The sequence below is a fragment of the Ascaphus truei genome, chromosome 18 (assembly GCF_040206685.1).
Source record: "Ascaphus truei isolate aAscTru1 chromosome 18, aAscTru1.hap1, whole genome shotgun sequence".
NCBI classification, from domain to species: Eukaryota; Metazoa; Chordata; class Amphibia; order Anura; family Ascaphidae; genus Ascaphus; species Ascaphus truei.
This window is the reverse complement of record NC_134500.1, coordinates 33,218,177-33,242,271: the sequence shown is the minus strand read 5'-3', so window position 1 is coordinate 33,242,271 and position 24,095 is coordinate 33,218,177. Positions and strand designations below refer to the sequence as shown.

Here is a 24,095-nt window from a genome sequence, read left to right as displayed (position 1 = left end):
AGTAGTGTTTAATGTGACGTGGTTGTGCACACTTTAATCTGCACTGTTATACAGTGTACATTACCTGCCTCTGTTTTATAAATAAAGGAAAGACATGCACGTACCGGGTGTCACTGTATGTACTGTATTCACCTGGTATGCTGTGAATGCAATAAAAGTAACAACATACAAGTATTTAGTACTGTGTCCTGATTTGGGGGAGAGTTGTGTTATAATAGCGATGAGCCCCTCGTTAAACAGATGCACAGAGACAGCCGCTGCGCTAGGATCCAGCGTTTCATTCATAGTTCAGACTCACACAGCCCCCTGTAAGCTCGGAACACAAACCCACCACATACTGTATATATATTTGTGTCAAAAATGCGCTACTGAGATTGTGACCGCAAGTAATATGACAACGGATGTAGATAAATACTGTATGTATCTGTTTCTCTTTTCCTAAGTGAGGGTCCTTTAGTGAAATTCTTTGTCCGACGCATTTTAAGCTTGCAAACCCCGCCGACGTATCCCCGCTTCTGCAAGTCCTAACACTACTGAACCCACAGAAATGATTAGAGCTTTCTGCGGGTGCAGTGCTGGGACTTGCAGAAGCTGGGATACGTCGGCGGGGTCTGCAAGCTTAAAATGCGTCGGACAAAGAATTTCACTAAAGGACCCTCACTTAGGAAAAGAGAAACAGATTTGTGCAGTATTTATCTACATCATTTGTCATATTCATAGTTTACAAGACAAGGTACATATATAAGTAAAACAGTTACTTTAAGGATGATTGAAACTTCCTAAGAAAGCCGTTTTCACTGACATATATACGTCTAAAGTACTCAAGTATATAACGTGTACAAATGTATTAAACAACGTCTAGGAACACACAATTAAAACAGTCTCTGGGAATCAAAGTAACACAACACGCCTGTTGTAAATTCAGTATGCTTCCAGCTGAACAAATATGGAAAACATTGCTAAACACATGAATACTAAACTCAAGCAGGTCAGTAAGTATGGATAGAAAATGCTTGAGGGGTTTAGGCCCAAGATTAGCCCTTTCCCTACCTCGACCGGCCGGTCAACAAGTGTTAGCACTACGCTGAATCATCCCCTGACATAACATAGCACAAAGGTAAGAAAACTGATGATAAAATGTAACCTCTGCAAAGTATAGCCAGAGTGGGCGAGTATGATAAGCTGAACCAATAACCAAAACCTACTAACGGGGAATCTATGAAATGACTACCCTTATATTGCCAAATGATTCGGCAAACAACAGTCCAGAATATCCTGAACGTTGGTGAAGGATAAGGAGTCCTTAGCCGGTTCCCGTTATACGGAGGCAGAGTTCAGCTGGATGAAGCGGGCAGGTCCACGTTCTGCGGACGGGCCGGGCATGTAATGATTCCCCGGGAGAACATACCACAGCCGCGGTGAGGAGTCGTGGCTCCACCATTGGAGCGCACCGGAGCGGGGCTCGCTCTGTACGTGCTGTACAGAACATTGCAATGCAGACAGATTCATCTTCCTAAGGAACCCACTCATCTTTAGTGGTGTCCTGGGCTTATAATGCAAATAAAACACCCACCAATATTAGGAATATATTAGATTTTATTTGTGTTTGCACGGACAGAACCCCTCCCCCTTGTTAAACATTTAAAATAATTTATTTATTGATCTGCACATTCCCATTAACTTCTTCAAGTCCAGAGATTGGGTAAGAAAGAGAATCGTCTCCCCGCCGAGGAGGGATCTTAACGTGGCAGGATGGACAGGATGGGCAGGATGGGCAGAATGGGCAGGATGGACAGGATGGGCAGGATGGGCAGGATGGGCAGGATGGATAACATTGACACGAGATTGGCGATATGCAGTAATTATGATATCCTTGGATAGGAGCCTCACAATTCTGGTGTATACACCGCTACGGGCGCGTGTCCGGCAAAGTCCAGAGGGGAGCTGTGTATGGCAGGGTTCTCAACCCCAGTCCTCAAGCCCCACAACAGGTCAGGTTCTCAGGATATTCCTGCTTCAGCTCAAGTGGCGCAGTCTTCGACTGCACCACCTGTGCTGAAGCAGGGATATCCTGACAACCTGACCTGTTGCGGGGATATTAGGGTGATATGTAAAGAGGGGCAGAGGAGTATATAGTGAGATATTAGGGTGAGATGTAAGGAGGGGCAAAGGAGGGTATAGTGAGATATAAGGGTGAGATGTAAGGAGGGGCAGAGGAGGGTATAGTGAGATATTAATTAGGGTGAGGTGTAAGGGGCAGAGGGGTGTATAGTGAGATTAGGGCTGACATGTAAGGAGGGGCAGCATTAAATGAGAGGAGAATTTTGGAAGTAATACAGGATTTGATCGGAAGCCAGGAGAGGGATTTCAGCAGGAGAGACACTGAGACAGATTTAGGAAAGAGTGAAGTGATTCTAGCAGCAGCGTTAAGGATAGATTGTAGGGGAGACAGGTGAGAGGCAGGAAGGCCGGACAGCAGGAGGTTACAGTAATCGAGAGGGAATGAGGGTCTGAGTCAGAGTTTTAGCAGCAAAGGGCATCTTTGCAATATTGTGGAGGAAAAATCGACAGGTTTTAGCTACATTGTGAATGTGAAAGAATCTGAGGGAGGTGTCAAATGTGACCAGGGTTGCCACCTCTCCGGGTTTGACCCGGAGACTCCAGGTTTCGGGCACTTACCTCCGGGCTACGGGTTTAGCCTGTCAATCTCCAGGTGGCGGCGGGGTCTCCGGCATTCTCCAGTATTCTCCTGCAATTCCCCCTCCAACTGTAGTGAACATGGTGGCACAGCGTCAAATGGAAGCGGGACGCTACGTGACTTCATGATGCGGTGTTACGTCGCCGTGGCAACGTGATGTCACGTAGCATTGTGATGTCACGTAGTGGCCCATTGTCATGGCAACACGGTGTCATTTAACGCCGCGCAGCCATGTTCGCTGCAGTTGGACGGGGAGTTGCGGCAGGATGCCGGGAGACACCGTCGCACCAAGCAAGGGAAATTTCTTTTTAACGTTCTCCTGGTTGGCCTTCAGTAGAAGGTTGCAACCTGAATGTGACCCCTAGGCAGCGTGCCTGTGATACTGGGTGTATGACAGTGCTGCCAACAGTAATGTGGAAGGAGGTAGTGGGGCCAGGTTTGGGAGGAAGTATAAGGAGCTCGGTCTTGGACATGTTAAGTTTAAGTCGGCGGAGGGCCAGCCAGGATGATAACGCAGAGAGACATTCAGAAACTTTGGTCTGTACAGCAGGTGTAAGGTCAGGGGTTGAAAAGTACATTTGTGTCGTCAGCATAGAGGTGATATTTAAACCCAAGGGATGTGATTAGGTCACCTAGAGAAAGTGTGTAAAGAGAAAAGAGAAGAGGTCCCAGGACAGAGTCCTGGGTACCCCCACAGAGAGATCGATAGAGGAGGAGGAGGTGTTAGCAGAAGAGACACTGAAAGTACGATGGGAGAGGTAAGGCCTCGTCCAGGGTGAGAGCGCGCTCGCGCCGTGACGTCAGGGGCTCATCTTGCCCGGACGATTCCTGGCAAGCTAGTTGCGCACGTAGGGGGGCGTGCTTGCGTGACGTCACGTGAGCGGTTCACCCTCATTGGTGGAACAAAACACATGACCAGGGCAAGCGCAACAAATACAAAAATATGTCTGTGCAAGCATCGCGCCTCCTCACGCTCACGTGCACGCAGCATGGACCCTACAATTTACTTTCATTGTTTTGATCATTCGCTAGCAAGATCTCAGCCTGGACGCGGCCTAAGAGGAGATCCAGGATAGAGCTCTGCTGCGGATACCAAGACTATGGAGAATGTGAAGGAGAAGAGGGGGGTCCACGGTGTCAAATGCTGCAGAGAGGTCGAGCAATCTGAGCAGAGTGTAATGACCCCTGGCAGCATGGAGGTCATTAGTTATTTTGGTGAGGGCTGTTCCTGTTTCTATGGTCTGCATGCCACTTAGAAGTACCAATCACACCAGACACGAGGGTCAAAAAGGAGCAAGCAATTGTATGTTTGTTACTCCCATAATTACAGGCAAGTAAACCGAGGCACAGGGAGATTTGCAATAGGTGCTGCTGAATGTGGTCTTTGCAAAACCCTTCCAACACCAGCAGAGAAATCCACCTGTGATGAAGGACTTTGCTTTGGTTAGTGATCTCCTCCAATGGAACATCGACGCCCTGCTTGTTGAGTGTAAGCTATCTCCAAACAGAAGCAGCTGCATTGTACAGAAGGGCGCACAGATACTCTGAGTTTCTAACACGTCATCCCATTATTGGGGTCACTGTGTAAGTTATTAGTAGGGATACTCCAGAGGCGGTATACAGTTGTCCTGAATTCTTGATGCTGTCTTCTTGTGATGCTTTGTTGTTGGTTTAATTCATGAAGGCACATGACACAGTTTATACACTTCTAGGACAGAAAGTCGCCGCTTACCAAGCAGCGCAGTTTGTGTGATTATAAAACCCGCAGCAGCTTCTGGCGCAGAAATCCGCATAGGTCACATTTTCCCATTCACCTCCAAATGAAAGCGTCCCATTGAGGTTCAAAATGCTGCATCAGAAATAAAAAAACATGTGGTCTAGCGTTCACTGTACAACATTTGGGGAGGGGGCTCGTCAGACAGGATTATTGAATATGGAACGAGTTACAGAACTAGAATCTGTCATGTCTGGTCCCAAAACCTTTATATTGAGATCTCATTCGCCTGTGACTGAAAATGTGCCATGTTTACTCTTTGCACAGGATGTTTTGGGCACTCTTTCTATTCTTGATTAGGCTTCTCCTCGGGAGGGGGGGCCGCTAATCTCAGAGCGGTGGGCTACAATGTCTATGTAATAAATAGGAGGAGTTATAGGGACCAGTTATATGGGGCAATAGGAGGTGGAATAGGAGCAGTTATAGGGAGTGGTTACATGGGGCAATAGGGGAAGCTATATGGAGAAACTGGGGGACCTATATGGAGAAATTGGGGGAGCAATCAGGAATGGTTATATGGAGTTATAGGGAAAGGTTATATGGAGTTATAGGGAAAGGTTATATGGTGTTATAGGGAAAGGGTATATGGAGTTATAGGGAAAGGGTATATGGAGTTATAGGGAAAGGTTATATGGAGTTATAGGGAAAGGTTATATGGAGTTATAGGGAAAGGTTATATGGAGTTATAGGGAAAGGGTATATGGAGTTATAGGGAAAGGTTATATGGAGTTATAGGGGAAGGATATATGGAGTTATAGGGAAAGGGTATATGGAGTTATAGGGAAAGGTTATATGGAGTTATAGGGAAAGGGTATATGGAGTTATAGGGAAAGGGTATATGGAGTTATAGGGAAAGGGTATATGGAGTTATAGGGAAAGGTTATATGGAGTTATAGGGAAAGGCTATATGGAGTTATAGGGAAAGGGTATATGGAGTTATAGGGGAAGGGTATATGGAGTTATAGGGGAAGGGTACTGTATATGGAGTTATAGGGAAAGGTTATATGGAGTTATAGGGAAAGGTTATATGGAGTTATAGGGAAAGGTTATATGGAGTTATAGGGAATGGCTATATGGAGTTATAGGGAAAGGTTATATGGAGTTATAGGGAAAGGTTATATGCAGTTATAGGGAAAGGGTATATGGAGTTATAGGGAAAGGTTATATGGAGTTTTAGGGAAAGGTTATATGGAGTTTTAGGGAATGGTTATATGGAGTTTTAGGGAAAGGTTATATGGAGTTTTAGGGAAAGGTTATATGGAGTTATAGGGAAAGGGTATATGGAGTTATAGGGAAAGGTTATATGGTGTTATAGGGAAAGGGTATATGGAGTTATAGGGAAAGGGTATATGGAGTTATAGGGAAAGGTTATATGGAGTTATAGGGAAAGGTTATATGGAGTTATAGGGAAAGGGTATATGGAGTTATAGGGAAAGGTTATATGGAGTTATAGGGGAAGGATATATGGAGTTATAGGGAAAGGGTATATGGAGTTATAGGGAAAGGTTATATGGAGTTATAGGGAAAGGGTATATGGAGTTATAGGGAAAGGGTATATGGAGTTATAGGGAAAGGGTATATGGAGTTATAGGGAAAGGTTATATGGAGTTATAGGGAAAGGTTATATGGAGTTATAGGGAAAGGGTATATGGAGTTATAGGGAAAGGTTATATGGAGTTATAGGGGAAGGATATATGGAGTTATAGGGAAAGGGTATATGGAGTTATAGGGAAAGGTTATATGGAGTTATAGGGAAAGGGTATATGGAGTTATAGGGAAAGGGTATATGGAGTTATAGGGAAAGGGTATATGGAGTTATAGGGAAAGGTTATATGGAGTTATAGGGAAAGGCTATATGGAGTTATAGGGAAAGGGTATATGGAGTTATAGGGAAAGGGTATATGGAGTTATAGGGAAAGGGTATATGGAGTTATAGGGAAAGGGTATATGGAGTTATAGGGAAAGGTTATATGGAGTTATAGGGAAAGGCTATATGGAGTTATAGGGAAAGGGTATATGGAGTTATAGGGAAAGGTTATATGGAGTTATAGGGAAAGGCTATATGGAGTTATAGGGAAAGGGTATATGGAGTTATAGGGAAAGGGTATATGGAGTTATAGGGGAAGGGTACTGTATATGGAGTTATAGGGAAAGGTTATATGGAGTTATAGGGAAAGGTTATATGGAGTTATAGGGAAAGGTTATATGGAGTTATAGGGAATGGCTATATGGAGTTATAGGGAAAGGTTATATGGAGTTATAGGGAAAGGTTATATGGAGTTATAGGGAAAGGTTATATGGAGTTATAGGGAAAGGTTATATGGAGTTATAGGGAAAGGTTATATGGAGTTATAGGGAAAGGTTATATGGAGTTATAGGGAAAGGTTATATGGAGTTATAGGGAAAGGGTATATGGTGCCACAGTAAGAGTAGGGAGGAGCTACACGAGCCACAGATTATAATGAGATGTGTCCAATCGTGTACCTCTGTCCCACATCCGATCACTTACAGGTAACGTGCCGCATGGCTGAGCGCTTTGGTTACTATGTGCAAAGCTTCACACGCCGCACGGTACAAACAGCGGTGAGACGTACCTCCCATGCAGCTCGGCACAGCAGGTATACAGGTTATACGTTGTGCTGTTGAAAGCTTCTGTGGTGTTGAGGAAGGTTATGCAGTTCACCAGCTCACGGGGGTTATACAAAATGCCTGGGAGAAAAGATTCTTATTTTAATATGACCACGTCTGGTGGGGGGGTGGGGGGGAGGCCTCTTTGCACTACTAGAGGTATATACATGATGTGTTACAGGAGCAGAACATGTGTTACAGGAGCAGAATGTCACACCAGGGAAGCCTGGCTCACACCGGACATGCGGCAATCTGAAATGTACTATATAGTAATCAAATATTTATATCCTTACACTTCCTGTGGTCCACAGCCCCAAAATAAAATACAGGGGGAATGTAAAAGGATTGTAGCCCTTTGATAATTTCAGCTGATAATCGGCGTGCTGTTCCAGCCCCAATACCCCCCCCCCCCAACACAGCGCTCCCCCACTGTGAACACGCCCCCCCTGGTTGGGACGCACGTTGCAGCTCTCCTGCAGAATTCATACGGTGCTGTGATGAACGACCGGTCTGATGCCGGAATCGGGGAGTACGGATGGAAAAGTCTGTCTCTCACCGTCACAGAGCAGCAGCAAAACACACAAGCCCGTCATGTTTACTAAGCGGTGCTATCCTTCTGACGCTGGGAAAATACAGTGTCTTACGGCAGAAGGCGGCTTAGGAAACACGCCCGTAGTACGTACCCGCGACACAAGCATTGACGAACGAGACGCACACTCCCGTCATCAGAGCCCGCAGCACCACTTTGGCGAAGTCCCCTTTGCGCTCAGGGGCCATGGAGGCTGGAACAGAAAATAAGCAGCGCCGGTGAACATGCCGCGTACAGAGACCGGAGCGACCGCAGGTACCCTCCTCCGAGCCCCACACAGGAGCGACCGCAGGTACCCTCCTCCGAGCCCCACACAGGAGCGACCGCAGGTACCCTCCTCCGAGCCCCACACAGGAGCGACCGCAGGTACCCTCCTCCGAGCCCCACACAGGAGCGACCGCAGGTACCCTCCTCCGAGCCCCACACAGGAGCGACCGCAGGTACCCTCCTCCGAGCCCCACACAGGAGCGACCGCAGGTACCCTCCTCCGAGCCCCACACAGGAGCGACCGCAGGTACCCTCCTCCGAGCCCCACACAGGAGCGACCGCAGGTACCCTCCTCCGAGCCCCACACAGGAGCGACCGCAGGTACCCTCCTCCGAGCCCCACACAGGAGCGACCGCAGGTACCCTCCTCCGACCCCACACAGGAGCGACCGCAGGTACCCTCCTCCGAGCCCCACACAGGAGCGACCGCTGGTACCCTCCTCCGGCCCCACACAGGAGCGACCGCAGGTACCCTCCTCCGGCCCCACACAGGAGCGACCGCAGGTACCCTCCTCCGGCCCCACACAGGAGCGACCGCAGGTACCCTCCTCCGGCCCCACACAGGAGCGACCGCAGGTACCCTCCTCCGAGCCCCACACAGGAGCGACCGCAGGTACCCTCCTCCGAGCCCCACACAGGAGCGACCGCAGGTACCCTCCTCCGGCCCCACACAGGAGCGACCGCAGGTACCCTCCTCCGGCCCCACACAGGAGCGACCGCAGGTACCCTCCTCCGGCCCCACACAGGAGCGACCGCAGGTACCCTCCTCCGAGCCCCACACAGGAGCGACCGCAGGTACCCTCCTCCGAGCCCCACACACGAGCGACCGCAGGTACCCTCCTCCGAGCCCCACACAGGAGCGACCGCAGGTACCCTCCTCCGAGCCCCACACAGGAGCGACCGCAGGTACCCTCCTCCGGCCCCACACAGGAGCGACCGCAGGTACCCTCCTCCGAGCCCCACACAGGAGCGACCGCAGGTACCCTCCTCCGGCCCCACACAGGAGTGACCGCAGGTACCCTCCTCCGGCCCCACACAGGAGTGACCGCAGGTACCCTCCTCCGGCCCCACACAGGAGCGACCGCAGGTACCCTCCTCCGAGCCCCACACAGGAGCGACCGCAGGTACCCTCCTCCGAGCCCCACACAGGAGCGACCGCAGGTACCCTCCTCCGGCCCCACACAGGAGCGACCGCAGGTACCCTCCTCCGGCCCCACACAGGAGCGACCGCAGGTACCCTCCTCCGAGCCCCACACAGGAGCGACCGCAGGTACCCTCCTCCGGCCCCACACAGGAGCGACCGCAGGTACCCTCCTCCGAGCCCCACACAGGAGCGACCGCAGGTACCCTCCTCCGGCCCCACACAGGAGCGACCGCAGGTACCCTCCTCCGGCCCCACACAGGAGCGACCGCAGGTACCCTCCTCCGAGCCCCACACAGGAGCGACCGCAGGTACCCTCCTCCGGCCCCACACAGGAGCGACCGCAGGTACCCTCCTCCGAGCCCCACACAGGAGCGACCGCAGGTACCCTCCTCCGAGCCCCACACAGGAGCGACCGCAGGTACCCTCCTCCGGCCCCACACAGGAGCGACCGCAGGTACCCTCCTCCGAGCCCCACACAGGAGCGACCGCAGGTACCCTCCTCCGGCCCCACACAGGAGCGACCGCAGGTACCCTCCTCCGGCCCCACACAGGAGCGACCGCAGGTACCCTCCTCCGAGCCCCACACAGGAGCGACCGCAGGTACCCTCCTCCGGCCCCACACAGGAGCGACCGCAGGTACCCTCCTCCGAGCCCCACACAGGAGCGACCGCAGGTACCCTCCTCCGGCCCCACACCGGAGTGACCGCAGGTACCCTCCTCCGGCCCCACACAGGAGCGACCGCAGGTACCCTCTTCCGACCCCACACAGGAGCGACCGCAGGTACCCTCCTCCGGCCCCACACAGGAGCGACCGCAGGTACCCTCCTCCGGCCCCACACAGGAGCGACCGCAGGTACCCTCCTCCGGCCCCACACAGGAGCGACCGCAGGTACCCTCCTCCGGCCCCACACAGGAGCGACCGCAGGTACCCTCCTCCGGCCCCACACAGGAGCGACCGCAGGTACCCTCCTCCGGCCCCACACAGGAGCGACCGCAGGTACCCTCCTCCGGCCCCACACAGGAGCGACCGCAGGTACCCTCCTCCGGCCCCACACAGGAGCGACCGCAGGTACCCTCCTCCGAGCCCCACACAGGAGCGACCGCAGGTACCCTCCTCCGAGCCCCACACCGGAGCGACCGCAGGTACCCTCCTCCGGCCCCACACAGGAGCGACCGCAGGTACCCTCCTCCGAGCCCCACACAGGAGCGACCGCAGGTACCCTCCTCCGAGCCCCACACAGGAGCGACCGCAGGTACCCTCCTCCGGCCCCACACAGGAGCGACCGCAGGTACCCTCCTCCGAGCCCCACACAGGAGCGACCGCAGGTACCCTCCTCCGAGCCCCACACCGGAGCGACCGCAGGTACCCTCCTCCGGCCCCACACAGGAGCGACTGCAGGTACCCTCCTCCGGCCCCACACAGGAGCGACCGCAGGTACCCTCCTCCGGCCCCACACAGGAGCGACCGTAGGTACCCTCCTCCGGCCCCACACAGGAGCGACCGCAGGTACCCTCCTCCGGCCCCACACAGGAGCGACCGCAGGTACCCTCCTCCGGCCCCACACAGGAGCGACCGCAGGTACCCTCCTCCGGCCCCACACAGGAGCGACCGCAGGTACCCTCCTCCGGCCCCACACAGGAGCGACCGCAGGTACCCTCCTCCGAGCCCCACACAGGAGCGACCGCAGGTACCCTCCTCCGAGCCCCACACAGGAGCGACCGCAGGTACCCTCCTCCGAGCCCCACACAGGAGCGACCGCAGGTACCCTCCTCCGGCCCCACACAGGAGCGACCGCAGGTACCCTCCTCCGAGCCCCACACAGGAGCGACCGCAGGTACCCTCCTCCGAGCCCCACACAGGAGCGACCGCAGGTACCCTCCTCCGAGCCCCACACAGGAGCGACCGCAGGTACCCTCCTCCGAGACCCACAGGAGCGACCGCAGGTACCCTCCTCCGAGCCCCACACAGGAGCGACCGCAGGTACCCTCCTCCGGCCCCACACAGGAGCGACCGCAGGTACCCTCCTCCGGCCCCACACAGGAGTGACCGCAGGTACCCTCCTCCGGCCCCACACAGGAGCGACCGCAGGTACCCTCCTCCGAGCCCCACACAGGAGCGACCGCAGGTACCCTCCTCCGAGCCCCACACAGGAGCGACCGCAGGTACCCTCCTCCGAGCCCCACACAGGAGCGACCGCAGGTACCCTCCTCCGGCCCCACACAGGAGCGACCGCAGGTACCCTCCTCCGGCCCCACACAGGAGCGACTGCAGGTACCCTCCTCCGGCCCCACACAGGAGCGACCGCAGGTACCCTCCTCCGGCCCCACACAGGAGCGACCGCAGGTACCCTCCTCCGGCCCCACACAGGAGCGACCGCAGGTACCCTCCTCCGGCCCCACACAGGAGCGACCGCAGGTACCCTCCTCCGAGCCCCACACAGGAGCGACCGCAGGTACCCTCCTCCGGCCCCACACAGGAGCGACCGCAGGTACCCTCCTCCGGCCCCACACAGGAGCGACCGCAGGTACCCTCCTCCGAGCCCCACACAGGAGCGACCGCAGGTACCCTCCTCCGAGCCCCACACAGGAGCGACCGCAGGTACCCTCCTCCGGCCCCACACAGGAGCGACCGCAGGTACCCTCCTCCGGCCCCACACAGGAGTGACCGCAGGTACCCTCCTCCGAGCCCCACACAGGAGCGACCGCAGGTATCCTCCTCCGGCCCCACACAGGAGCGACCGCAGGTACCCTCCTCCGGCCCCACACAGGAGCGACCGCAGGTACCCTCCTCCGAGCCCCACACAGGAGCGACCGCAGGTATCCTCCTCCGGCCCCACACAGGAGCGACCGCAGGTACCCTCCTCCGGCCCCACACAGGAGCGACCGCAGGTACCCTCCTCCGGCCCCACACAGGAGCGACCGCAGGTACCCTCCTCCGAGCCCCACACAGGAGCGACCGCAGGTACCCTCCTCCGAGCCCCACACAGGAGCGACCGCAGGTACCCTCCTCCGGCCCCACACAGGAGCGACCGCAGGTACCCTCCTCCGGCCCCACACAGGAGCGACCGCAGGTACCCTCCTCCGAGCCCCACACAGGAGCGACCGCAGGTACCCTCCTCCGAGCCCCACACAGGAGCGACCGCAGGTACCCTCCTCCGGCCCCACACAGGAGCGACCGCAGGTACCCTCCTCCGGCCCCACACAGGAGCGACCGCAGGTACCCTCCTCCGAGCCCCACACCGGAGCGACCGCAGGTACCCTCCTCCGGCCCCACACAGGAGCGACCGCAGGTACCCTCCTCCGGCCCCACACAGGAGCGACCGCAGGTACCCTCCTCCGGCCCCACACAGGAGCGACCGCAGGTACCCTCCTCCGAGCCCCACACAGGAGCGACCGCAGGTACCCTCCTCCGAGCCCCACACCGGAGCGACCGCAGGTACCCTCCTCCGGCCCCACACAGGAGCGACCGCAGGTACCCTCCTCCGAGCCCCACACAGGAGCGACCGCAGGTACCCTCCTCCGAGCCCCACACAGGAGCGACCGCAGGTACCCTCCTCCGAGCCCCACACAGGAGCGACCGCAGGTACCCTCCTCCGGCCCCACACAGGAGCGACCGCAGGTACCCTCCTCCGAGCCCCACACAGGAGCGACCGCAGGTACCCTCCTCCGAGCCCCACACAGGAGCGACCGCAGGTACCCTCCTCCGAGCCCCACACAGGAGCGACCGCAGGTACCCTCCTCCGACCCCACACAGGAGCGACCGCAGGTACCCTCCTCCGAGCCCCACACAGGAGCGACCGCAGGTACCCTCCTCCGAGCCCCACACAGGAGCGACCGCAGGTACCCTCCTCCGAGCCCCACACAGGAGCGACCGCAGGTACCCTCCTCCGGCCCCACACAGGAGCGACCGCAGGTACCCTCCTCCGGGCCCCACACAGGAGCGACCGCAGGTACCCTCCTCCGGGCCCCACACAGGAGCGACCGCAGGTACCCTCCTCCGAGCACCACACAGGAGCGACCGCAGGTACCCTCCTCCGAGCACCACACAGGAGCGACCGCAGGTACCCTCCTCCGAGCCCCACACAGGAGCGACCGCAGGTACCCTCCTCCGGCCCCACACAGGAGCGACCGCAGGTACCCTCCTCCGAGCCCCACACAGGAGCGACCGCAGGTACCCTCCTCCGAGCCCCACACAGGAGCGACCGCAGGTACCCTCCTCCGAGCCCCACACAGGAGCGACCGCAGGTACCCTCCTCCGGGCCCCACACAGGAGCGACCGCAGGTACCCTCCTCCGGGCCCCACACAGGAGCGACCGCAGGTACCCTCTTCCGACCCCACACAGGAGCGACCGCAGGTACCCTCCTCCGAGCCCCACACAGGAGCGACCGCAGGTACCCTCCTCCGGGCCCCACACAGGAGCGACCGCAGGTACCCTCCTCCGAGCCCCACACAGGAGCGACCGCAGGTACCCTCCTCCGGCCCCACACAGGAGCGACCGCAGGTACCCTCCTCCGAGCCCCACACAGGAGCGACCGCAGGTACCCTCCTCCGGCCCCACACAGGAGCGACCGCAGGTACCCTCCTCCGAGCCCCACACAGGAGCGACCGCAGGTACCCTCCTCCGAGCCCCACACAGGAGCGACCGCAGGTACCCTCCTCCGGCCCCACACAGGAGCGACCGCAGGTACCCTCCTCCGGCCCCACACAGGAGCGACCGCAGGTACCCTCCTCCGGCCCCACGGTGAGTGCTCAAATATCCCCATTACTGCATCATGTTACCTGCAGAGAGAAACCACGCTCTGCCGGACAGTCACAACTGTGACCCTCTAACACAGGGGCGGCCAACTCCAGTCCCAAGGGCCACCAACAGGTCAGGTATTAGGGGTATCACTGCTTCAGCACAGGTGGCTCAAACAGTGGCGAAGACAGAGCCACCTGTGCTGAAGCAGAGACAGATTGAGCCACCTGTGCTGAAGCAGGGAAATCCTGAGAACCTGACCTGCTTGTTGGGTCTTGAGGACTGGAGTTGAGAATCCCTGAGTTACTCAGTTAGTAACTAGGATGCTTTGCGGAGGCGCCAACGGGTTCAGACCGGACCGGCCGCGTTATACCCCGGCCCTCCCGCGTTTATACCCGGCCCGCCCGCGTTATTCCCCGGCCCGCCCGCGTTATACCCAAGCCCGTCCGCGTTATACCATAGCCCTCCCGCGTTATACCCCAGCCCGCCCGCGTTATACCCCGGCCCTCCCGCGTTATACCCCGGTCCTCCGGTGTTATACCCCGGCCCTCCGGCGTTATATCCCGGCACGCCCACATTATACCCCGGCACGCCCGCGTTATACCCCGGCACGCCCGCGTTATACCCCGGCACGCCCGCGTTATACCCCGGCCCGCCCGCGTTATACCCCGGCCCGCCCGCGTTATACCCCGGCCCGCCCGCGTTATACCCCGGCCCGCCCGCGTTATACCCCGGCCCTCCCGCGTTATACCCCGGCCCTCCCGCGTTATACCCCGGCCCTCCCGCGTTATACCCCGGCCCTCCCGCGTTATACCCCGGCCCTCCAGCATTTATACTCCGGCCCTCCAGCGTTTATACCCCGGCCCTCCGGCATTATACCCCGGCCCTCCTGGGTTATACCCCGGCCCTCCTACTCACCCAACCCCCCCAGCATGATTCCGATCGAGCTGAAATTGGCGAATCCGCAGAGGGCGTACGTGGTGATGATTTCTGCTCGCTCCTGTAAATGTGAAAAAGTGATATGAATACAGGAGTGTGGCATTAGCGCGGGCGCATCACGTCACTGCGCGTCACGTCACTGCACATCACTGCGTGTCATGTCACTGCGCGTCACGTCACTGCACATCACTGCGCGTCACTGCACATCACTGCGCATCACATCACTGCACATCACGTCACTGCACATCACTGCGCGTCACTGCACATCACTCCGCATCACATCACTGCGCGTCACGTCACTGCACATCACTGCGCGTCACTGCACATCACTGCGCATCACATCACTGTGCATCACGTCACTGCACATCACTGCGCATCACATCACTGCACATCACTGCACATCACTGCGCATCACATCACTGCACATCACGTCACTGCACATCACTGCGCGTCACTGCACATCACTGCGCATCACATCACTGTGCATCACGTCACTGCACATCACTGCGCGTCACTGCACATCACTGCGCATCACATCACTGTGCATCACGTCACTGCACATCACTGCGCGTCACATCACTGCACATCACTGCACATCACTGCACATCACTGTGTGTCACTGCACATTACTGCACATCACTGTGTGTCACTGCACATTACTGCGCGTCACAGCACGTTACTACACGTCACTGCACATCACTGTGTGTCACTGCACATCACTGTGTGTCACTGCACATCACTGCGCGTCACATCACTGCACATCACTGTGTGTCACTGCACATCACTGCGCGTCACATCACTGCACATCACTGTGTGTCACTGCACATCACTGCGCGTCACATCACTGCACATCACTGTGTGTCACTGCACATCACTGCGCGTCACATCACTGCACATCACTGTGTGTCACTGCACATCACTGCGCGTCACATCACTGCACATCACTGCACATCACTGCACATCACTGTGTGTCACTGCACATTACTGCACATCACTGTGTGTCACTGCACATTACTGCGCGTCACAGCACGTTACTACACGTCACTGCATGTCACTGTATTAATTGTGCAGTAACAAGGCCGCTCGAAGCCACGGATCACAGCTCTTCGCACAGTGACCTAGTGACAGGGACATCTTGTTTCTCGTGTTTGTCTCAGATCTCTGATCTCCACGTGATCCGACCGCGAGATATTACTGTCCCAAACAGCGTCACGTCACTGCATGTCACTGCACGAGATATTACTGTCCCAAACAGCATCACGTCACTGCATGTCACTGCACGAGATATTACTGTCCCAAACAGCATCACGTCACTGCATGTCACTGCACGAGATATTACTGTCCCAAACAGCGTCACGTCACTGCATGTCACTGCACGAGATATTACTGTCCCAAACAGCGTCACGTCACTGCATGTCACTGCACGAGATATTACTGTCCCAAACAGCGTCACGTCACTGCATGTCACTGCACGAGATATTACTGTCCCAAACAGCGTCACGTCACTGCATGTCACTGCACGAGATATTACTGTCCCAAACAGCGTCACGTCACTGCATGTCACTGCACGAGATATTACTGTCCCAAACAGCGTCACGTCACTGCATGTCACTGCACGAGATATTACTGTCCCAAACAGCGTCACGTCACTGCATGTCACTGCACGAGATATTACTGTCCCAAACAGCGTCACGTCACTGCATGTCACTGCACGAGATATTACTGTCCCAAACAGCGTCACGTCACTGCATGTCACTGCACGAGATATTACTGTCCCAAACAGCGTCACGTCACTGCATGTCACTGCACGAGATATTACTGTCCCATACAGCGTCACTTCACTGCATGTCACTGCACGAGATATTACTGTCCCAAACAGCGTCACGTCACTGCATGTCACTGCACGAGATATTACTGTCCCAAACAGCGTCACGTCACTGCATGTAACTGCACGAGATATTACTGTCCCAAACAGCGTCACGTCACTGCATGTCACTGCACGAGATATTACTGTCCCAAACAGCGTCATGTTACTGCACGAGATATTACTGCCCCAAGCAGCGTCACGTCACTGCATGTCACTGCACGAGATATTACTGTCCCAAACAGCGTCACGTCACTGCATGTCACTGCACGAGATATTACTGTCCCAAATAGCGTCACGTCACTGCATGTCACTGCACGAGATATTACTGTCCCAAACAGCGTCACGTCACTGCATGTCACTGCACAAGATATTACTGTCCCAAACAGCTTCATATCACTGCACGAGATGTTACTGTCCCAAACAGCGTCATGTCACTGCACGAGATATTACTGTCCCAAACAGCGTCACGTCACTGCATGTCACTGCACGAGATATTACTGTCCCAAACAGCGTCACGTCACTGCATGTCACTGCACGAGATGTTACTGTCCCAAACAGCGTCACGTCACTGCATGTCACTGCACGAGATATTACTGTCCCAAACAGCGTCACGTCACTGCATGTCACTGCACGAGATGTTACTGTCCCAAACAGCGTCACGTCACTGCATGTCACTGCACGAGATATTACTGTCCCAAACAGCGTCACGTCACTGCATGTCACTGCACAAGATATTACTGTCCCAAACAGCGTCATATCACTGCACGAGATGTTACTGTCCCAAACAGCGTCACGTCACTGCATGTCACTGCACGAGATATTACTGTCCCAAACAGCGTCACGTCACTGCATGTCACTGCACGAGATATTACTGTCCCAAACAGCGTCACGTCACTGCATGTCACTGCACAAGATATTACTGTCCCAAACAGCGTCATGTCACTGCATGTCACTGCACGAGATATTACTGTCCCAAACAGCGTCACGTCACTGCATGTCACTGCACGAGATATTACTGTCCCAAACAGCGTCACGTCACTGCATGTCACTGCACGAGATATTACTGTCCCAAACAGCGTCACGTCACTGCATGAGATATTACTGTCCCAAACAGCGTCACGTCACTGCACGAGATATTACTGTCCCAAACAGCATCACGTCACTGCATGTCACTGCACGAGATATTACTGTCCCAAACAGCGTCATGTCACTGCATGTCACTGCACAAGATATTACTGTCCCAAACAGCTTCATATCACTGCACGAGATGTTACTGTCCCAAACAGCGTCACGTCACTGCACGAGCTATTACTGTCCCAAACAGCATCACGTCACTGCATGTCACTGCACGAGATATTACTGTCCCAAACAGCGTCACGTCACTGCATGTCACTGCACGAGATATTACTGTCCCAAACAGCGTCACGTCACTGCATGTCACTGCACGAGATATTACTGTCCCAAACAGCGTCACGTCACTGCATGTCACGGCACGAGATATTACTGTCCCAAACAGCGTCACGTCACTGCATGTCACTGCACGAGATATTACTGTTCCAAACAGCGTCACGTCACTGCATGTCACTGCACGAGATATTACTGTCCCAAACAGCGTCACGTCACTGCATGTCACTGCACGAGATATTACTGTCCCAAACAGCTTCCTATCACTGCACGAGATGTTACTGTCCCAAACAGCGTCACGTCACTGCATGTCACTGCACGAGATATTACTGTCCCAAACAGCGTCACGTCACTGCATGTCACTGCACGAGATATTACTGTCCCAAACAGCTTCATATCACTGCACGAGATGTTACTGTCCCAAACAGCGTCACGTCACTGCATGTCACTGCACGAGATATTACTGTCCCAAACAGCGTCACGTCACTGCATGTCACTGCACGAGATATTACTGTCCCAAACAGCGTCACGTCACTGCATGTCACTTCACGAGATATTACTGTCCCAAACAGCGTCACGTCACTGCATGTCACTGCACGAGATATGACTGTCCCAAACAGCGTCACGTCACTGCATGTCACTGCACGAGATATTACTGTCCCAAACAGCGTCACGTCACTGCATGTCACTGCACGAGATATTACTGTCCCAAACAGCGTCACGTCACTGCATGTCACTGCACAAGATATTACTGTCCCAAACAGCTTCCTATCACTGCACGAGATGTTACTGTCCCAAACAGCTTCACGTCACTGCATGTCACTGCACGAGATATTACTGTCCCAAACAGCGTCACGTCACTGCATGTCACTGCACGAGATATTACTGTCCCAAACAGCGTCACGTCACTGCATGTCACTGCACAAGATATTACTGTCCCAAACAGCGTCACTTCACTGCATGTCACTGCACGAGATATTACTGTCCCAAACAGCGTCACGTCACTGCATGTCACTGCACGAGATATTACTGTCCCAAACAGCGTCACGTCACTGCATGTCACTGCACGAGATATTACTGTCCCATACAGCGTCACTTCACTGCATGTCACTGCACGAGATATTACTGTCCCAAACAGCGTCACGTCACTGCATGTCACTGCACGAGATATTACTGTCCCAAACAGCTTCATATCACTGCACGAGATGTTACTGTCCCAAACAGCGTCACGTCACTGCATGTCACTGCACGAGATATTACTGTCCCAAACAGCGTCACGTCACTGCACGAGATATTACTGTCCCAAACAGCTTCATATCACTGCACGAGATGTTACTGTCCCAAACAGCGTCACGTCACTGCATGTCACTGCACGAGATATTACTGTCCCAAACAGCGTCACGTCACTGCATGTCACTTCACGAGATATTACTGTCCCAAACAGCGTCACGTCACTGCATGTCACTTCACGAGATATTACTGTCCCAAACAGCGTCACGTCACTGCATGTCACTGCACGAGATATTACTGTCCCAAACAGCGTCACGTCACTGCATGTCACTGCACGAGATATTACTGTCCCAAACAGCGTCACGTCACTGCATGTCACTGCACGAGATATTACTGTCCCAAACAGCGTCACGTCACTGCATGTCACTGCACAAGATATTACTGTCCCAAACAGCTTCCTATCACTGCACGAGATGTTACTGTCCCAAACAGCGTCACGTCACTGCATATCACTGCACGAGATATTACTGTCCCAAACAGCGTCACGTCACTGCATGTCACTGCACGAGATATTACTGTCCCAAACAGCGTCACGTCACTGCATGTCACTGCACGAGATATTACTGTCCCAAACAGCGTCACGTCACTGCATGTCACTGCACGAGATATTACTGTCCCAAACAGCGTCACGCCACTGCATGTCACTGCACGAGATATTACTGTCCCAAACAGCGTCACTTCACTGCATGTCACTGCACGAGATATTACTGTCCCAAACAGCGTCACGTCACTGCATGTCACTGCACGAGATATTACTGTCCCAAACAGCGTCACGTCACTGCATGTCACTGCACGAGATATTACTGTCCCAAACAGCGTCACGTCACTGCATGTCACTGCACGAGATATTACTGTCCCAAACAGCGTCTCGTCACTGCATGTCACTGCACGAGATATTACTGTCCCAAACAGCATCATTTTACTACATGTCACTGCACGAGATGTTACTGTCCCAAACAGCGTCACGTCACTGCATGTCACTGCACAAGATATTACTGTCCCAAACAGCGTCACGTCAATGCATGTCACTGCACGAGATATTACTGTCCCAAACAGCGTCATGTCACTGCATGTCACTGCACGAGATATTACTGTCCCAAACAGCGTCACGTCACTGCATGTCACTGCACGAGATATTACTGTCCCAAACAGCGTCACGTCACTGCACGAGATATTACTGTCCCAAACAGCGTCACGTCACTGCATGTCACTGCACGAGATATTACTGTCCCAAACAGCGTCACGTCACTGCACGAGATATTACTGTCCCAAACAGCATCACGTCACTGCATGTCACTGCACGAGATATTACTGTCTCAAACAGCGTCACGTCACTGCATGTCACTGCACGAGATATTACTGTCCCAAACAGCGTCACGTCACTGCATGTCACTGCACGAGATATTACTGTCCCAAACAGCGTCACGTCACTGCATGAGATATTACTGTCCCAAACAGCGTCACGTCACTGCATGTCACTGCACGAGATATTACTGTCCCAAACAGCGTCACGTCACTGCATGTCACTGCACGAGATATTACTGTCCCAAACAGCATCACGTCACTGCATGTCACTGCACGAGATATTACTGTCCCAAACAGCGTCACGTCACTGCATGTCACTGCACGAGATATTACTGTCCCAAACAGCGTCACGTCACTGCATGTCACTGCACGAGATATTACTGTCCCAAACAGCGTCACGTCACTGCATGTCACTGCACGAGATATTACTGTCCCAAACAGCGTCAAGTCACTGCATGTCACTGCACGAGATATTACTGTCCCAAACAGCGTCACGTCACTGCATGTCACTGCATGAGATGTTACTGTCCCAAACAGCGTCACGTCACTGCATGTCACTGCACGAGATGTTACTGTCCCAAACAGCGTCACGTCACTGCATGTCACTGCACAAGATATTACTGTCCCAAACAGCGTCACATCACTGCATGTCACTGCACAAGATATTACTGTCCCAAACAGCTTCATATCACTGCACGAGATGTTACTGTCCCAAACAGCGTCACGTCACTGCATGTCACTGCACGAGATATTACTGTCCCAAACAGCGTCACGTCACTGCATGTCACTGCACGAGATATTACTGTCCCAAACAGCGTCACGTCACTGCATGTCACTGCACGAGATATTACTGTCCCAAACAGCGTCACGTCACTGCATGTCACTGCACAAGATATTACTGTCCCAAACAGCGTCACGTCACTGCATGTCACTGCACGAGATATTACTGTCCCAAACAGCATCACGTCACTGCATGTCACTGCACAAGATATTACTGTCCCTAACAGCGTCACATCACTGCATGTCACTGCACGAGATATTACTGTCCCAAACAGCGTCACGTCACTGCATGTCACTGCACGACATATTACTGTCCCAAACAGCGTCACGTCACTGCATGTCACTGCACAAGATATTACTGTCCCAAACAGCGTCACGTCACTGCACGAGATATTACTGTCCCAAACAGCGTCACGTCACTGCATGTCACTGCACGAGATATTACTGTACCAAACAGCGTCACGTCACTGCATGTCACTGCACGAGATATTACTGTCCCAAACAGCGTCACGTCACTGCATGTCACTGCACGAGATATTACTGTCCCAAACAGCGTCACGTCACTGCATGTCACTGCACGAGATGTTACTGTCCCAAACAGCGTCACGTCACTGCATGTCACTGCACGAGATGTTACTGTCCCAAACAGCGTCACGTCACTGCATGTCACTGCACGAGATGTTACTGTCCCACACAGCGTCACGTCACTGCATGTCACTGCACGAGATATTACTGTTCCAAACAGCGTCACGTCACTGCATGTCACTGCACAAGATATTACTGTCCCAAACAGCGTCACTTCACTGCATGTCACTGCACGAGATATTACTGTCCCAAACAGCGTCACGTCACTGCATGTCACTGCACGAGATATTACTGTCCCAAACAGCGTCACGTCACTGCATGTCACTGCACGAGATATTACTGTCCCAAACAGCGTCACGTCACTGCATGTCACTGCACGAGATATTACTGTCCCAAACAGCGTCACGTCACTGCATGTCACTGCACGAGATATTACTGTCCCAAACAGCGTCTCGTCACTGCATGTCACTGCACGAGATATTACTGTCCCAAACAGCATCATTTTACTACATGTCACTGCACGAGATGTTACTGTCCCAAACAGCGTCACGTCACTGCATGTCACTGCACAAGATATTACTGTCCCAAACAGCGTCACGTCAATGCATGTCACTGCACGAGATATTACTGTCCCAAACAGCGTCATGTCACTGCATGTCACTGCACGAGATATTACTGTCCCAAACAGCGTCACGTCACTGCATGTCACTGCACGAGATATTACTGTCCCAAACAGCGTCACGTCACTGCACGAGATATTACTGTCCCAAACAGCGTCACGTCACTGCATGTCACTGCACGAGATATTACTGTCCCAAACAGCGTCACGTCACTGCATGTCACTGCACGAGATATTACTGTCCCAAACAGCGTCACGTCACTGCACGAGATATTACTGTCCCAAACAGCATCACGTCACTGCATGTCACTGCACGAGATATTACTGTCTCAAACAGCGTCACGTCACTGCATGTCACTGCACGAGATATTACTGTCCCAAACAGCGTCACGTCACTGCATGTCACTGCACGAGATATTACTGTCCCAAACAGCGTCACGTCACTGCATGAGATATTACTGTCCCAAACAGCGTCACGTCACTGCATGTCACTGCACGAGATATTACTGTCCCAAACAGCGTCACGTCACTGCATGTCACTGCACGAGATATTACTGTCCCAAACAGCGTCACGTCACTGCATGTCACTGCACGAGATATTACTGTCCCAAACAGCGTCACGTCACTGCATGTCACTGCACGAGATATTACTGTCCCAAACAGCGTCACGTCACTGCATGTCACTGCACGAGATATTACTGTCCCAAACAGCGTCAAGTCACTGCATGTCACTGCACGAGATATTACTGTCCCAAACAGCGTCACGTCACTGCATGTCACTGCATGAGATGTTACTGTCCCAAACAGCGTCACGTCACTGCATGTCACTGCACGAGATGTTACTGTCCCAAACAGCGTCACGTCACTGCATGTCACTGCACAAGATATTACTGTCCCAAACAGCGTCACATCACTGCATGTCACTGCACAAGATATTACTGTCCCAAACAGCTTCATATCACTGCACGAGATGTTACTGTCCCAAACAGCGTCACGTCACTGCATGTCACTGCACGAGATATTACTGTCCCAAACAGCGTCACGTCACTGCATGTCACTGCACGAGATGTTACTGTCCCAAACAGCGTCACGTCACTGCATGTCACTGCACGAGATATTACTGTCCCAAACAGCGTCACGTCACTGCATGTCACTGCACAAGATATTACTGTCCCAAATAGCGTCACGTCACTGCATGTCACTGCACGAGATATTACTGTCCCAAACAGCATCACGTCACTGCATGTCACTGCACAAGATATTACTGTCCCTAACAGCGTCACATCACTGCATGTCACTGCACGAGATATTACTGTCCCAAACAGCGTCACGTCACTGCATGTCACTGCACGACATATTACTGTCCCAAACAGCGTCACGTCACTGCATGTCACTGCACAAGATATTACTGTCCCAAACAGCGTCACGTCACTGCACGAGATATTACTGTCCCAAACAGCGTCACGTC

General features: G+C 54.0%; 1 protein-coding gene across 4 annotated transcripts in view; it reads right to left on the bottom strand.

Moving 5' to 3' along the window:
* Positions 1-1,578: 1,578 nt before the first annotated feature.
* LOC142469133 (sodium/nucleoside cotransporter 1-like) overlaps positions 1,579-24,095 on the bottom strand; it is a 135,367-nt gene continuing 112,850 nt past the window's right edge. For 3 of the 4 annotated variants that reach the window (XM_075576067.1, XM_075576066.1, XM_075576069.1), the window contains 4 exons: positions 14,757-14,838; positions 7,784-7,882; positions 7,067-7,181; positions 1,579-4,547 (listed from right to left, as the gene is read on the bottom strand). In XM_075576067.1, the coding sequence (XP_075432182.1) occupies positions 4,427-4,547; positions 7,067-7,181; positions 7,784-7,882; positions 14,757-14,838 (417 nt within the window). In that variant the 3' untranslated portion in view covers positions 1,579-4,426. The remainder of the gene's footprint in view (positions 4,548-7,066; positions 7,182-7,783; positions 7,883-14,756; positions 14,839-24,095) is intronic. The other variant, XM_075576068.1, reaches the window with a different exon arrangement.